This window comes from Pezoporus occidentalis, unplaced genomic scaffold (assembly GCF_034315485.1).
Source record: "Pezoporus occidentalis ecotype Australia unplaced genomic scaffold, CSIRO_AGI_Poc_V1 ctg348, whole genome shotgun sequence".
NCBI classification, from domain to species: Eukaryota; Metazoa; Chordata; class Aves; order Psittaciformes; family Psittacidae; genus Pezoporus; species Pezoporus occidentalis.
Window position 1 is genome coordinate 39,077 of NW_026915462.1, and position 16,228 is coordinate 55,304.

General features: G+C 38.1%; 1 protein-coding gene across 4 annotated transcripts in view; it reads right to left on the reverse strand.

Moving 5' to 3' along the window:
- The window catches only part of OGT (O-linked N-acetylglucosamine (GlcNAc) transferase), a 28,613-nt gene that overhangs the window by 5,576 nt on the left and 6,809 nt on the right, over nucleotides 1-16,228 (reverse strand). For 2 of the 4 annotated variants that reach the window (XM_062630070.1, XM_062630071.1), the window contains exons 4-18: nucleotides 14,821-14,889; nucleotides 11,710-11,826; nucleotides 10,262-10,341; nucleotides 9,166-9,361; nucleotides 8,795-8,935; nucleotides 8,491-8,591; nucleotides 8,145-8,298; nucleotides 7,941-8,042; nucleotides 7,493-7,672; nucleotides 6,111-6,269; nucleotides 3,891-3,980; nucleotides 1,962-2,087; nucleotides 1,061-1,231; nucleotides 820-936; nucleotides 573-740 (exon numbers count right to left, since the gene is read on the reverse strand). In XM_062630070.1, coding sequence (XP_062486054.1) covers nucleotides 573-740; nucleotides 820-936; nucleotides 1,061-1,231; nucleotides 1,962-2,087; nucleotides 3,891-3,980; nucleotides 6,111-6,269; nucleotides 7,493-7,672; nucleotides 7,941-8,042; nucleotides 8,145-8,298; nucleotides 8,491-8,591; nucleotides 8,795-8,935; nucleotides 9,166-9,361; nucleotides 10,262-10,341; nucleotides 11,710-11,826; nucleotides 14,821-14,889 — 1,971 coding nt within the window. Of the gene's footprint in view, nucleotides 1-572; nucleotides 741-819; nucleotides 937-1,060; nucleotides 1,232-1,961; nucleotides 2,088-3,890; nucleotides 3,981-6,110; nucleotides 6,270-7,492; nucleotides 7,673-7,940; nucleotides 8,043-8,144; nucleotides 8,299-8,490; nucleotides 8,592-8,794; nucleotides 8,936-9,165; nucleotides 9,362-10,261; nucleotides 10,342-11,709; nucleotides 11,827-13,053; nucleotides 14,890-16,228 lie in introns of those variants that run through there. The other 2 variants (XM_062630073.1, XM_062630072.1) reach the window with 2 other exon arrangements.

The window sequence follows — 16,228 nt, forward strand, 5'->3', positions numbered from 1 at the left end:
GGAAGTCTACGGAGTTATGCCAATGTCAAAATATGGTGTTTTGGAAAAGGAATAACTGTTTTGAAAAGGAGGAAGTATTAAACAAAACCAGTAACTGTCACCATCACTAAAATCCCATGAACTGTAAAGCACTGTGGGCTGGTGGTATAGTACACAGTTCAGAAGGATGTAAGAAGATAAATAAACATTGTTGAGACACAGTGGAATAACTTTGCCTGTATTATCTGTCTTTTCTTTTCTAAAGGAAAATCACAACTGAAACTGAGTAACAGCTCACAAATGCCCTGTAGGCTGCAGGCAGTGAGTACATCTTGTCTTTAAATTCTGAACAGCCAAGTGTCTTGTTTATGCAACAAGACTAAATTCCTTTGGACTTCACACACCTATTGATACAACTTTTCTATCTTTGTGGGGGAAAGTTCATGTTCCGGTACATTTGTGGCTTATAACATATTTGTGAGTTTCCTGAAGCATGAGAACTAAACAAGGTGGAAACAGACAGCATGGAGGACATTCTTCCTTGCTATGTTAACACACACACATATAAACCCCAAGAAAATGAAATGCCTCACCTGAGTAGTTGCTAGTCCATTACTGATGTTGAATCCATTGATAGTTATCTGAATTTGCCCACGATTAATCATCTCAATCACAGCTTCTGCAATTGTGTTCATAGGAATGACTGGCATACTGAGAGCAGCATTGCTGTCTGCATTGTCACAACTGTCAGGACACTTCATCTAAGATAAATCACATAAGCATCAGCGGAAGTACTAGCTTCAGTCCCTAAGACTGAATGCACAAAGGAGTAGCTCTCACCTTAACAATCTTGACATCAGGGAGGCTGTCAAGGAAAGCCTTCAAGTCAATGCCATTCAAAACAATTCTGTTATCATAAATATGACCATTGGACTTAAAATCAATGACTGCTTTTTTCTGTTAAAAAAAAAAAAGTTTTAAAATAAGTTAAAAGAGCTCTTACCAAGTAATATACTAAATGCCATTTTATAAACACAACTATGGACAACACCAACTTTTCTTGCCTTATCTTCCAACATACCTTCAGATGGGGGAACATGTTGGCATGGTCTCCAATAAAGAAAGTGTTTGGCATGTATGCCAATTTCTCTGAATACTGCTCAGCCACCTCAACTGGAGAAGTTTCTTTATCTGTGATGATATAATCCATGAACAATGCCCCACTGGTTCCAGGATAGCCTAGCCACATTGCCTAAAAAACAGGAAAGCAAGGCTCCAGTCCCAGGTGCATTGCAAAAATAATGGAAGTTAAAAATCAACGCATTTTAAGTTGAATTTTCAACCTACAGATTCAAGTTCCTTCTTGTGCTTTATCAACTGAAGAGTAATCACTAATCCCAAACTTTCACAACCAAGACAGTGAACAGTTCAAGGATGTTCTAAAATGGATTTGGCTCAAGCAAAACACCAAATTATCCAACTACATGCAGCTATAGCCAGAGTACTAACTGATCAGTGATTACAGCTTCTCTCAGTTGAGACAACTTCCATAACCTACAGTGACTTCAATTCAGGCGTCTCCTATTCTCTTTCCATACGCGTTTTAGAAAATCCTTTCACACTGATTCTGACTAACTAGAATTTCTGTAAGGCTAAAGAAATTTTAATATGCAACACCTTATTTCCACAACTGCTTCAAACACCTTTTCTTTGTTCTCACTAGTGCAAGAAAGACAGTGGTGTACAGAATTACAGTTTTCTTTCAGGACATAGTCAACTGCCCATAAAGCACATAAAAACCCCAAACTACTCTGCTTCAACAGAATGATCCTACTTGCCTCACACATATCAAGCCCTAAAAAGTCTCTCTCACACATCAACATGAGCCTTCAACATTTCTTCCACTCTGCCAAAAGAAAAAGAGAAACTCTTCCTATTCACGAGGGGTTTTTTGGAGGTACAGAGGCCTCTAGCTTAGTTACCTGAATAGGTGCTGGTCTCAGAGCAAATAATTCATTTCGGGCTCCTTTGGTGTAACCATTCATATTAATGAGAATGTGTATCCCATCCTGATGGATGCGGTCTGCTGCTTTTCCATTGCATGGTATCTGAAGAAAGAAAGAAAACAAAAAAAAAACAAACATAAGTTATTTTTGTTTTCAGGCTTTCAGCGATAAATGTGATTAGTCATCAGCATACCAATGGATAAATGCCAACTGCATAGTGTAATTTAGGTGAGACTTAAATCCCATACCTCTATAAAACCAGGAATAAAAAGTCCTCAACTCAAAAAAACTCCTTGTTGAAGCCAAAATGTGAAGCAGTTGATGACAAAAATTTTAACTGTGGTACATGAAGATCGCATCTTCAATAATTAAGTGTTGCCAAGCTCAGCAAGTCATGCAGAAAAATGTCACAAATGGACCACAGAAAAAGCTTCAAGCAACACTGAAACTGCTTCAGTTCTTGGCTAAATCAAAAGCAAAGAAGAGCAGGAACTTCACACAAGGTATTACAAATGACTTGCAAGAACAGAAGTTAAGCCTTGGAAATTACAGTTTTAAATTCCCCCAACTACTAACTATATAATAAGTCATTATCTACAAGCAGATAAAAAAAAATATTTGAGACATCTAGTTCAGCAGCAGTAAAATAAAAACCTCAGGCTAGAAACTGAAGCTATTTAAACTAGAACAGCTCCACTATCACCACTCCTGTAAGGCTTAATTAATGATCAAAGCTTGTGTAGGCAGTACAAAACTCAACTGGTAGATTCCCAAGCTAAGGTAATCACAGAAATTGCTTCAAACTGAGGATCAAGAGTAAGCCAATTAACTACTCTGCAACTACTGCAAATGCTGACTCACTCTAAAATTAGCATGCACCATGAAAGTACTTCACTTTTGTAAAAAGGGAAAGCTACTTCACATCTTAGAGCAGGGTAAATGCATGCACATGGGCAGCTATATCCCCATGTAGAGAACAATCAGAGTTGCCATATTCTAACTTTCATTGAGTTATACTGCTAATGCAATAGACCATTATAATGCAATAGATCATTATAATGCAATAGCAAATGATTTCTACCTGTTTGAACCTTCTGTACAAATCTCTACATGTTGCACAGTAGCCTAAAAATACAAGTTTGATGCCTCAAGAAAACTCAGTACATCATTCTGGGCAAAGGAAATAGTTTTTCCTAGAGAGCTGTTAGGTACAACAACAAACATGAAATTGCTGCTCTCTTCACTATAATCCAGGGCTTTCAACATCCACAGCTGCAAATGCAGGAGGATATGGATGGCTTTCCACAAGCATAACTGGCACTCTAAAAAAAACATTTAAAAAAATCAACTTTACAAAAATCCATCTGAAAGAGCAATTCTGCTAACATCAATTTAGCATTTTTACTTATGAGAGCAGGTTCTGAACAACTTGAGTTTAAAAGCTACATACAAATGTCATCTGTCAACTAATGTGGGACTGTCCTGGTGCCAATACAGTTCCATTATTAATGTACACCGATTATCCCATGCTGCTTTAGGGTTCTGTCAGTTATCTTAAAATAGTGTAACAATTCCTTGACTTCTGTACATAATGAAATCCCCATCAGTTTTCACATGGAACTTAAAAAGAAAAACTTAAAACCACCTGTAAGTGTTACCAAACATTTTGGTTTACCAAATGTTACCAAACATTAGCCTTTTGGTAGGTATTTTAATAATCACAGAGATCACACAGTAACCACTGCATCCCAGGTAAGTCATAACACCAATGTAACTACAAACTCCCAAATTGCCAAAACTAACATCCACAGAATTCCAAGAAATTATTTCAACTAAACATCTCAAAATTACAGGTTGATATTTTCTTTTAGGCTTGCTAAAAGGTCAATGCATAAAAAAGCTCACCTGAGATAAGTCAATGAAATTATTTGCTTCAGCCATCACTTTTACACGGAAGTTTGTACCATCATCAGGGCTCAGGGCGTAACAGAATACCTACAATACAAGGCAACAAAAATTGTCTTATCTGCAACAACTTCCCAACAAATCACTTTGCTCTAAAACATGTGGTATTGCAATTTTAAATTACACTAGCAAAGTTACATCTAGTTTCATACTAATTCATAAATCATAGAATCACAGAGAAGTTAGGGTTGGAAGGGACCTTAAGATCATCTAGTTCCAACTGCCCTGCCATGGGCAGGGATACCTCACACTAAACCATGTCACCCAAGGCTCTGTCCAACATGGCCTTGAACACCACCAGGGATGGAGCACTCGCATCCCTAAATTTTATAATTTATAAAATTTTAACATAATTTAGTTTAATTTATAATTCAATTTAAAATTTAATTAATAATTTAATGATAATAACTAAATTAATTGTTTCATCTATAATTTAATCTAAGTTTTATTTAGTTTACACTTTAAATAGTTTTAAATTATAATTTATAAATTTTATCACTTACAAATATATATAATTTACAAATAAATAAACTGCATTATATTTATTTGTGTGGCATTTACCAGCTGAGAAAGAAGTCAAAAGGGGAGGAGAGGAGACATTAGGCATTTTGACACATTTGCATCAGGCCCCAGTTTTACCTAGTGCTGGTGCTCGAGTACGACACTGCATCTTACATAGACATATATATACACAATATTCTCATCAGTGCAAGGTAAAGCAATTTTAACAAGTGTATTTGCATAAGCATTAAATTTTCCAAGAACACCTTTTACAAGACACCTTTGAATTTGTAATTAATGAGAATCACGATGATGACTAAGGTTGAACAGACAAGCTAAGCCTTGGGGAAGCTTTTTAACAGATTCTTTAAATGGTGACTAGTTCTCCCCAGTTAAGAAACCGCAAATGTATCTGAGAAATTCAAGGTTCAGAAGTTATGCAAACAGGCATCTTTCACTAACCTAGCACATACAAATATAGAAGAAACTGCACCAACAAAATTTATTGTCTTGCAAGGCAAAAGCATGGTTTTAGTAAAATAATAGAGAACTTCCATTTACCATTTAAATTAAGCTCTGTAGTTTTACAAATCCAGAACAAGAGAGACTGCCCTTTGTCTTAAACTGGTTGAAGGCTAAATATATTCTCCCCACACCCCACGTAGTGAGACCACCGATTTGTTTCATGAAAAATTCTGCTTCATAATCACACTTCTGGTAATTCAAGCATGCAGCTTCACCATAAGCATTTCATACGACAAAGACTACACAACAAGGAAAAAGCAAGGGGGGGGGGGGAACCCACAAAACACACAAAAATCAAGAAAGATCAAAAAACAAAACAAAACACACCACAGTTTTGCAAGAAGGAAAGACTTACAGTCCCTTACAGAGATAAGCAAATTCTCAGGTCATGGAAAACAGGAGCTCAAAACCAAGGCAATTTAAACAGTCATGGGGCAAACAGCATAACTGGGAATTAGATCTATTTACAGACTAAATCCCTTAACAAGACATACAAGCAATTATAGACATAACTGTCCTCAGCATTGCTAAATATTAAAGTCTCCTTTTGGAGTAAGTGTGATATATCATTTCCTTTTGAAAAAGCAATAGGAAGACCAAACTGAAGTTTGCATATGCAATTTGGGTAGCCCAAATTAAAATGCCTGTAAAACAACAGCAGCAGCAGAGAGTGAACAAAACAAAACAAAACAAAACAAAAAAAAAAAAAAAACAAACAGATGCCTGTCTGTAAACCTGAAGTAACCAGACAGCAGTAGCTTGATACTAGAACACATCTACACAAAGAACAGCTGCAGAAACTTAAAGGTTTCCCAGGACCATAAATTCTACTGTAATTCTAAGGACAGGTATCTAATTTGCCTACTTTCTAAGTAACACTTCATATTGGTTAAAGAGCTCAGGCTGGGGAACTCTTCAAACCATAGGATAAAAAGCCCACTAAGAGGAGGAAAAAAAACAAAACCAACCAACCCACCCCACCCCCCCCCCAAAAAAAAGAAAACAAACTAACAAAACCGAAAAACTCAGCCTAGAAACAAAATTTGCCCTTTCCTAGTTTACCTGTCTGCACCAAGAAAAAGATGCCACTTACAGCCATACTTAATGCTTTAAGTGTGCCATTTATATTTTTACCTCAAATTTGTCTGGGTTATGCATGCCTGGGATTGACTGCATTAAGTGTGAGGTTGGATGGTTTCCAAAATCAGAGCTCACATAGCCAATGCGAAGTCGACCTTCACTGGCCTTCAAGTCCTTGGGATGCTCATATGATGGCTTGTGAAGAACATTAATCTGTCAAGAAAACACACAACTGTTCATAAACTCAAAAACCAAAACCAAATGCTAAACAGAGGGATAAAAAACCCCAACACATGAGTTTGCAGAACTAGCCTTATCCCACATTCAAGCAAGTGGTCTGTGGGCATCAGTTGTTTCAAACCGACATTGTATAGACTCCACTGGAGCAGAGTGTCACATCCACAAATTGTGATACAATGCGTCATGTACCTACACTCAGCCAAAGACAGACATAACTACTCCAAGCTGACCTTACTGCTTTTCTACCAGTTTATTTTTCAAGTATTCCATTCCTGATTATTAAATATACCGATACCACACCACTATGACCAGGAAGTTCTCAAACTACAAGCCACTTGTGACCAGAACACTATTTCTGTGAAGCACCACAGCATGTTTTCTGTTCTTATACTCACCATCTTCCCCAGACATCAGCCTGGTATCAGGCTACTAAGATAAGCCAGTTTGAAAGCTAAGTGTTACCTTCTGAAGTTTAAGATTTTTGTATTAGCTAACCAGACCCTTCCACTGGCTGACAGCGCATTTTCAATTACAATTGGCAACCTGCACAAGTAAACAATCTCAGAATTCAAAAGTGCCCACAGCTATGGCCTTCTGGTTGAAAAGAAAAAGAAGTTGCATCAAATTTTAGTTAAAGAATTTGCCATTGACTGAAACTGCACTCTTAGCAGCTTGAGGTGCTGTGCAGACTTGTGGAAACAGCTCACAAGTTAAGTAATTCAGCAAGAGAATATGTGGTTTTGGAAGAATCTAGTCTACTGTACACAAAGCACTTCAGAACAGAGTAACCACAAATACTTCCTAATGTGATGCATTGCCCCTATAACACTGCTGCCATAACCACTATAGCAAGTACATTTTGAAAGCTAACTGAACACAAAACTCATGTTCCAGCAAGGATTCACTAGAGGCAAGGTCAGGTTCCAAGCACTACAGATGCTAGAAAGGACCACATTTTGAGAGATACTATCACGCAACTGCCTGGATTTATCTTACTGTCAGGAAATAATTTACTCAGTCTGCTTTTCCAAAACACACCTCATACGTACTTTTCAAAACTAGATGAGTAACAGTATGCATCATTTCCCTACAGGACAGTGACTCAGAAACCTTACAAAGGCTAATACTAACTACACGAGTATTAGAGTTTCAGTAGGAACAGGGAAAACCAAAGCACTTGAATTGCAACTTCCTACCTTGTCCAAACACAGATTTCCATGTCTCTCGGCAATAGCCTTCCTAAAACTGTGAGAAAGGGGATACAGCATGCTATGATGTGGGTGGACAGAAGGCAATCTATTTTTCTCCAGCTGATCAGCTACAATGCTAACCAGCTTCTTCATTCTTTCATCATAGTCTGTCCAATCACAGACAATCTAGAAAAAGGGGAGAAATTAAAAGATTATTAGGACAACAGCTTTCCTTGATCTATACCACGTATTTCACAAGTTGAGACTAATGTTTCTTTCACAAGTGGAAGTGAAAACTTCAGTACTAACTGTTGGTTACTATATAGTCTTATCTTCTGATTTAAGTCTTAAGTCCACTCTGTACATTTGAATTAGCGATTTGTTGAGGTGACCATACTTAACATTTTCTGCAGACAAATCTTAAGAATTACAATCAAAACTTCATCTTCCTCACCTGCAAACAGTGGGCCAAGTTGCAGTAGGCATCTGGGAAATCAGGTTTCAGTTTGAGAGCTGTGCGGTAAGAGGCAATGGCTTCTGGTATATTCCCTGAATCCTGTAAGGACACAGAAATGAGTCAGCAGATGAAAATATACTTAGGGTAAGTACTCACAATTCCCCACCATACCCTTAGGAGTGAATCATTTGCATATGTTACCTTGTGAATAGAGGCCAGGTTGCTGTGGGCATCAGCAAAAGCTGGGTTTATCTGAATGGCACGGGTGTAGCACTGTAGAGCTCCTTGAACATCCTGCATCTCCTTCAAAGTATTTCCCATATTAGAGTAAGCATCTGCAAATGTGGGGCTGATTCTGAGAAATAAAGATAACATATATTATCATGAACAATAAAAGCTCCTCCTCCAAAGAGAAAGTGTACTAATTTTTGCATTTGCAAAGCAACTATCTGAGTTAAAATACACTACTATAAGACACTTTCTGTAAAGAGCTATGGTACTTTTCTGTTAAGAAAGACTGGGACTATTACAGATAGTATCCATTTACCTAATAGCCTCTTTGTAATGCATCAGAGCTTCCTGTAACTTTCCTTGCTGTTGCAGAACACTTGCTAAATTTGAATGCGCAGCAGCAAACTCTGGAAACACCTGGAAGAAAAAGTAGAATCTTTCAAATTTCTCAAGTACATGGTATCAAAAAAATACTTGTGTATTTCTTAATCTTCTTTTTATGACTTGGGTCTCTGAACAGATGTTCCTTCACTTATGACCAAAAAGGGAAAAAAAAAATTGTCTTATTACACATTCCCAACTTGAATTCCACAGCTCTCCCTCCCCACATTCAAATGTACCTCAAGAGCCTTCCGATAAAGACGGACAGCTTCCTCAATATTCCCCTGTTCCCGTTTGATGTTTGCTAGATTGTTGAGAGAATCTGCATGAGTGGGACAAAGTCGCAGAGCTGTATTGTAGCATTCTTCTGCTTCTGCCACCTTCAAAAAAATGGATACTGTTAATATGGTAATTTTTGTTGTAACAGCGCTGCTTATGGGAAATCATTGTACCATCACTTTTAACAAGTTCAAGGTGGAGATTTGCAGAATTATTCTTCCTCATGACTGAGGGTAACATCTCATCATGATACAGCTGGTGACACTTGGTGTCTAAAATAAGCATTCATGTACTTTAAAAAAAATTTTAAAAGAAAAAAAGTACTCCTTACACTGCCTTTTTCCTTCAAGGCATTGGCCAAGTTACAATAGGCATCAGGGAAGTGGGGTTGCAGTTCAATAGCCCTCCTGTAGGTGTCTATTGCTAGATCTATTAGTCCTTGCTCATAATACACACAGGCAAGGTTGCCATGCACAACTGCATGATTTGGACTCAAACTCAAGGCTCGTAGATAAGCTGCTACAGCTCTGTAACAAGAAAAACAAGGTAAACAACTATCCACAGAACAGCAATTTTATTTACCTTGGTCATAAAAAATGACTTACATAAAAAAAAAACACACCAAACTTCAAGGAATATGTATTAACACACATACAAATCTGTCCTGTAAGATGTTACTGAAAACACAGAAGCGTACCGCCTGAATTAAAAGGACAATCAAAGGATTATGATGAATGCTATTTTAAAGCTATGCTGAATTTTGTAATGACTAGCAGACTAGAAGAAATATTTCATAAAACAGGAATGTCTTCCTCCCACCTGATGCTGTACAGTGATAAATGTAAGTCTTTGGAAAAAAAGCTTTCATCTACTTTTTTTAAGCACTCTTCATTACTAGGATAAGCATGAGACTTTTTCCACTTTTTTCGAGTTCACTATTCAACTGCAACAATATAAACAGTATATGCTTATTGTCTTTATTGTCTCCACTAACCTATGTATCATGCTTTACTTACAGTTCAAACTTCACTTTATTCGAAAGTGAGATTTTAAATTATATGTTCCTATAGCACTACCAAAATGACAGATGCATTCATATCCTATTTCTAAACAAATCACAACAATATACATAGTAAATAAATTCTCAAAAAGGTGATGTAAATTCCAAAATGCTGAGGAAACATGCCCCTGTTTGGTCCATTAGTTCACCATTAAAGAGAAATCACTGTATCATTTACAGAGTGCAATGCAGCTAGTTAGAATAATTAACCTGTTCCCTGCAAGCTTGTGTTAAATTTGAAACCACAAACTACAGCTTCCAGAGATTATAATCCAATTGCTGTCCAAAATGATTTTATATCAGGAAGCTAATTTTTATCTCGATACATCTGACAAGGCACAGAGCGCAACAATACTTATCTGCTTACCTGTCAAATATCCTTGCCTCCTTCAGGACATTTCCCAGATTGATGTAAGCATCCAAAAAATTTGGGTCAAGTGTTACAGCCTGAAAATATTTTTGAAGTAACAGTTTTGAGCATCAACACAAAAACATTTCCTATGAAACCTAGCTGGTTGTTTCTTGTGGTTGTTTTTTGTTTGTGGTTGGTTTGCTTTTGATCTGACAAACCCAATCTGTAAGCATCTAAGACTTTACCATTTACCTAGTAAGGAAGGAAAAAGTTATATAAATCATAGAGCATCAGTCATTCACCTGTAGAAATGACAACATACACTATATTCAAACTTACTTGTTTGCTTACCCTGTCAGTTGCAACTACTGCAGAATTAAGTGTTAAGCATTCATTTCATGCTAGGCTGATCATACTTAACACTCCTGCCTACCCATGCTACGCTGCCTTTAATTTGGGTTTAGGCAAGAAAACGCTAAAAAACCTGATCCACATCCTTGATCTACCGCAAAATAAGACAGCATTTTAAAACTTTAGTAGCATAGGAAAATAGAGACAGGTTCACAAGAGCAAGAAAGGAGCAAATTCATTGCATATGCAGGGAAAATTCAGGAGCCGTTAAACTAAAACACTCCCTTCCAAACTACTAAAGGACAAAAAAAAGTTTAGACCTGACGAAGTTACAGAAGATGCAGTAATAAGCTATATCTGAGTATCCGTCAGGCCACGCTTACAACCTTTCTCACAGGAACTGTTATTTCCAAATTAAAATACTTCATAATCTACCACTAACTAGGCAGAGATTAAAAAAGAAAAAAAATCCCAAGCAGTTAAAATTTTTGTAGATCTTAAGTCATGACTCCCAGAAAGAAAATGTCACCGCTTCTTAAATGTGGTCTTAAGTCACTTCAGAAACTTAAGAGACATGCAAACTGAATTAAGATGCAACTTAGATACTTAGTGAAAGGTATAAGAAAATTAGTTAATGACATCAATATAAAGAAATCTGAACAACAGTGGTGAAAAACAATTCTGGAGAAGAGGAATTAGTGTGACACTTAAAGTTGTTCTCCTCTGTTACTGAAAAGACAATAATACCTGAAACAAAATCACAATGAAAAATCTGTTCAAGCAGAAAGTTGTTCCTTCCTCTCACCTATCAAACATGCAGAATTCCCATCAGATTAGGCTTTGAAAAATTTATTCCAGAAAAGAACCATGAAACAACTTAATGAATTTTCTTATATTTGACATCTGTGTGAAGTCCTTAAGGCAATTTTAAATATATCTCTCTAGTGGCATACAGGCAGCCTGAAACATTGATCAACACAGGATGGTACCTAAAGGGATGTTAACTAACAGGATCATAAGTTCTCTGCTGATCAAATTTCTATCACCTACAAGCGAACAACTGCATGTACAATAAAAACTAGCAGCAAAGCTGACTGGCTTTAGATAGTTACCTTTTCAAAGTGATGAATTGCAAGCCATATTTCTCCTTGAGCATTGAAAACACAGCCAAGATTACTCCAGGCCACTGCAAAGTTTGGTTGAGTCTCAATTGCTTTTAAGTAACAGGCCTTGAAACAGTTAAAGAAAGATACAAGGGAAAGGGGATATTCGTAAAAAAAAAAAAAAAAAAAGGAGAAAAAAAAAAAAAAGGAGAAAAAACAATTGTTAGTATGCCCTCTCTAAACAGCAAAAAGTGACCCTGCAGTATAGGCTAGCTTGCGCCAAAACTAATGCGCTGCAAACTGCTGTTGATCCTGCGCCAGCGCCAACCAAAACCCAAGTGCAAGCCCACCATTTCTCAGTTATGCTGCTAACAAATTACCATACCTTTAGACACCAGGTCACCACAGGAATCAGAAACAATTCAATTCAGCGCAAGTATCTGCCACCTTTAAGTGCATAAAAACAAAATCCCTACTCTGTAAAAACAACTTTGATGTGAAATAAATTGTGAAATATTCTAAACCAGCTAGAAAGTACTTAAAAAAATAAAAAACTACGGAAAAAGATTCTTCAGTTTTAACGGTCCCTGTCAAGTGAGCTGATACACCCAATGGCTATCTTGTTTCACAGCTTCTTCACATACGTTCCATCATCTGCAGCTTCAAAACCTCAAATGACAGGATTGCATGAAGGTTTAGGTCCCTGTAATGCAAGCGCAAGAAATCGCTGCGCATCCTAAACAGCACGGCGCCACGCTATCGCTGCGAACTGCTTTGCTAGATTGATTGCCCCTAGGTCCAGTGAACGGCCAATCAGAATCATTAATCTACCAGGCAGGCCCATACAGAAACTCGCATGTTAAATTTGATGTCTGGACTCTAAAATGCATTACAACCCAATTTTATCCAAAAGGCTACAGCCTGGAGCTTGGGCAGTCACCCAATCAGAGATTAATCATCTAGTCAACCGTTCACGAGGGCTTAATCGCACGCAATGCGCGTTACCGCTGCGCAGCCTTTGCGCTACTGCAGGATCACAGCGCATCATCAGAAGAGCAGAACGCTGCAATCCAAACAAAGAAGAAAAAAAGGAAAAAAATGAACAACCAGAAGAGTTAGAAGCTTTTACTATTAACTATCTCCAATTATTTCTTAAATAAATAAATAAATAAATAAATAAAATTAAAATTTACTTTTACTTTATTTCTTTGAAAGAATTTGTGGCTACTAGTATAAAATATTCTTATATTACTTGCTTGTAATTAAATATTTTAAGCTGTTTCTGAAGCCACAAGACAGAAGATTCAGGCATGGAGGCAAATGGTTTTGCTGTGGCAGTTACAAACCCGTTACCATATTTCTCATCATGTGACTTTTCGGTGCGTTCCTTGCTGGAAGAGGAGGAGGAGGTGTGTGTCTGCCCTAGATCCAGGCCTCGAGCTCCCTTCAGCGAGGCACCTTACGCATGGAATAGGAGGTTTCACCCACCTGAAACCTTCTAAATACAATATCAGTGGTGAAAAACCAAAAACAAGAGAGAAAATAAAACAAGATCATTAGTAAGAGTTCAACAAAGCAATTGCATTTTTTTTTTGGACATGTCTTAACACATGGGAATGAGGACAATCTGTGTAACAAGGGAGACATGCAGACAGGAGAGGGTTAATCAGGGCAATTGCATACAGCGGGGACTTTTTTTTTTTTGGAAGAAAGGCTCTGAAATATCTACAAAGAGATTAATTTTGGTTCAAACTGTAAGGAATCTGCTGGCTTGATCTTTCAAATGGACTGATAACCAAAGAAACACATTGCAATTTACTCAATATGTTTTTCCTCATTTATTAAATTCTCACAAAACAGAATAACACTTTCAAACTAGGTGTCTCCAGAGCTCTGAAACAAAGAAGTCAGCAACCTAAGGCAGGCGCAGTGTCTTGGCCTATACCAGTCACACTAAAGCTGCAGTGAAGTGCAATTCATGTTAGCTGTCCGCTTGGTGGGCGGACCAAGTGTCAGCAAGACTGTTCAAACCCTAAATGCTACTACAAAATATTTTCAACCTGGATCCAACCAAATCAATCAAGACTGCCCTAGGACAGTACACACATCCAAGTTGTGATGAGAAATCAAAAAAATAGTGAACTTTGAACCTGCACTCCCATTACCCCATAAAGATCACAACCCTCCCCAAATGGTGCTGCAGCCAAACAGACAGCTACGCTGTTCATACACTCCACTTTTTAGCATGCGCGTGGGGCTTGGAGTGACAGACATGGAGTCCAGAGTGTTTCTGATTTCTCCACACTCCTCACCCCTGCAGCGCGGACGCGTAAGGTGGCTTGTAACAAGACAATTTCTTTTTGCAATCCAAGTTTTAATATGCCAAGAATTTTAAACTCATCTTGGTGTTCAAATTCACAGTTTAGGAAACACAAGACTGCTAGAAGCCACCTTTCCACTACAGCAAGTTTTCTTTCGATCAGTTCATTTCCCAAACAAACCAGCTTTGTCCTTCTGATTTCTTTATTTTGGGGGAGGGGAGAGGGAAAATGTGAAGATACTGGGGGGAGGGGGGGGGGTGTCACATACTGCAGCTACTGATCATTTATTAGCCTTTCTTCCGCTATAAAGGGAAGGGAAAAGTTAAAAGAATAAAAATCTTTAAAAGCCAATATTACAAGGAAACATTTGGATAAGTTTCTTCTCCACTTACAAGCCACAAAGGACTTCAGAAGAGCAGCGTTTTCAGTAGCACCTGCATTGTACAGGGATCTCAAGCTAAACACATGCTCTCTGCTTGGCACGATCAGGCAAGCCTCGGATTTGAAGGACTGTTACTTATTTCCAGGTAAGAGCATGATGGAGCCCCTGCCCAATACTTCAGAATGGTATCAGATAGTCTAGTTCAGCAGAAAGGCTGGGTAATGTTCCATTTCTTGACTTAAACCAACTTTTAAACATGGACATGCCATATCTTGCCCTACAACTACTCTGGGGTGTTTCAGTGCCTTCAGTTTCCAGCAGTTTCTCAGACTGTAGATCAACGCAGATCTGAAGACTTGGTGCAAAGTTCAACTTTTCAAAACACTGATGTTTACATGTATTCTACGCAACACCTACCTTGGCTTCTTCCAAGCGACCCAGGGCTTTCAGCAGGTTCCCCAGGTCACTACGAACACAGTACAAGTCCTGAAACATCAAAGTCACACTATCAGCTTCATGACTTCAGACATCCCAAAGGTCTTCACAGAGAACATTCAAAGGAAAACCCCAGTCCTCTATAGGTTATTTTAAAGAAATAAATACATCACAAATGTTAATTGTTTTTTTGGCCTAATATTTACAGCCAACAGACCATCTTACTGATTTTAGTACTGTAACAATAGAACCATAAGAAAGTAGAGAGACGTAAAAAAGCAGTATTTCATAGAATTCCTCTTCATACAGCAATATAAAACAAAAAACAAATGCCCTCTGCCACAAGCAGCTTAAGTTCTTTTGCCATACATAAGTACATATCATAACATATATACAGGATACATATATAAGTATGAATCATAAAAGTCCCAGATTGGTTTGTGTTGGAAGGGATCTTAAATCTCAGCCAGTTCCAACCCCTGCCATGGGCAGGGACACCTTCCACTAGAGCAGGTTGCTCCAAGCCCCTGTGTCCAACCTGGCCTTGAACACTGCCAGGGATGGGGCAGTCACAGTGCCAGCGCCTCAGCACCCTCACAGGGAAGAGCTTCCGCCTAAGAGCTCATCTCAGTCTGCCCTCTGGTAGGTTAAAGCCATTTCTCCTTGTCCTACATGCCCTTGCAAAAAGCCATTCTCGAAGCTCCACACCCACATCCCCCTCTCTGGCGAGTTCTTTTTATTTTTTTGGGGGGAGTAGGGGGGTGGGGGGGTGGTTTTGGGTTTGTTTTTTTTAAAGCACAACTGAAAATCTGTTTCCTTTTAAATAGGTTTTAATGATTTTGCTTCCTGTATCCCCAAAGCAGTTTTTCTCCCTTTTTTTTTCCCCACATCCATTTTCAACAGTCTTGCAATGTGTTCTTATTCTTTCATATTTCACCACAGCACAGGCACTATCTAGCAGTAAAGACCATAGAAAATGGGGACATTTCTGTCAATGCTAACAAAAGAAGTTTCCAAGCTAAACAAACCTCCTTAAGAAAACACCATATTACAGTACTTCTAACCAATGCATAAGCTCTACTACACTTAGCATAATGAAAAGTTCACCCAGCCTGAAGAACATAAGACTCCGGGCTCTTGCTGGACTAGGTTTGCATTTGCTTTTCCAAAGCAGAAAGAATATATGCACACCAGACAAATGCCGTGTTTTAAGTTTTGGTTTGGGTTTTTTTTTTTACAAAATATACAACCAAATAGCAAGCAGATACCGTCATCATATTGAGTAGTACTATACAAATTATTTGAGTTTGATACAAAATGAACAGCTACAGGTTGGGCAGAGAAGAGATTCAGGGCAGCCCTGAGGAGAAGGACTTGGGGGTGTTGGCTG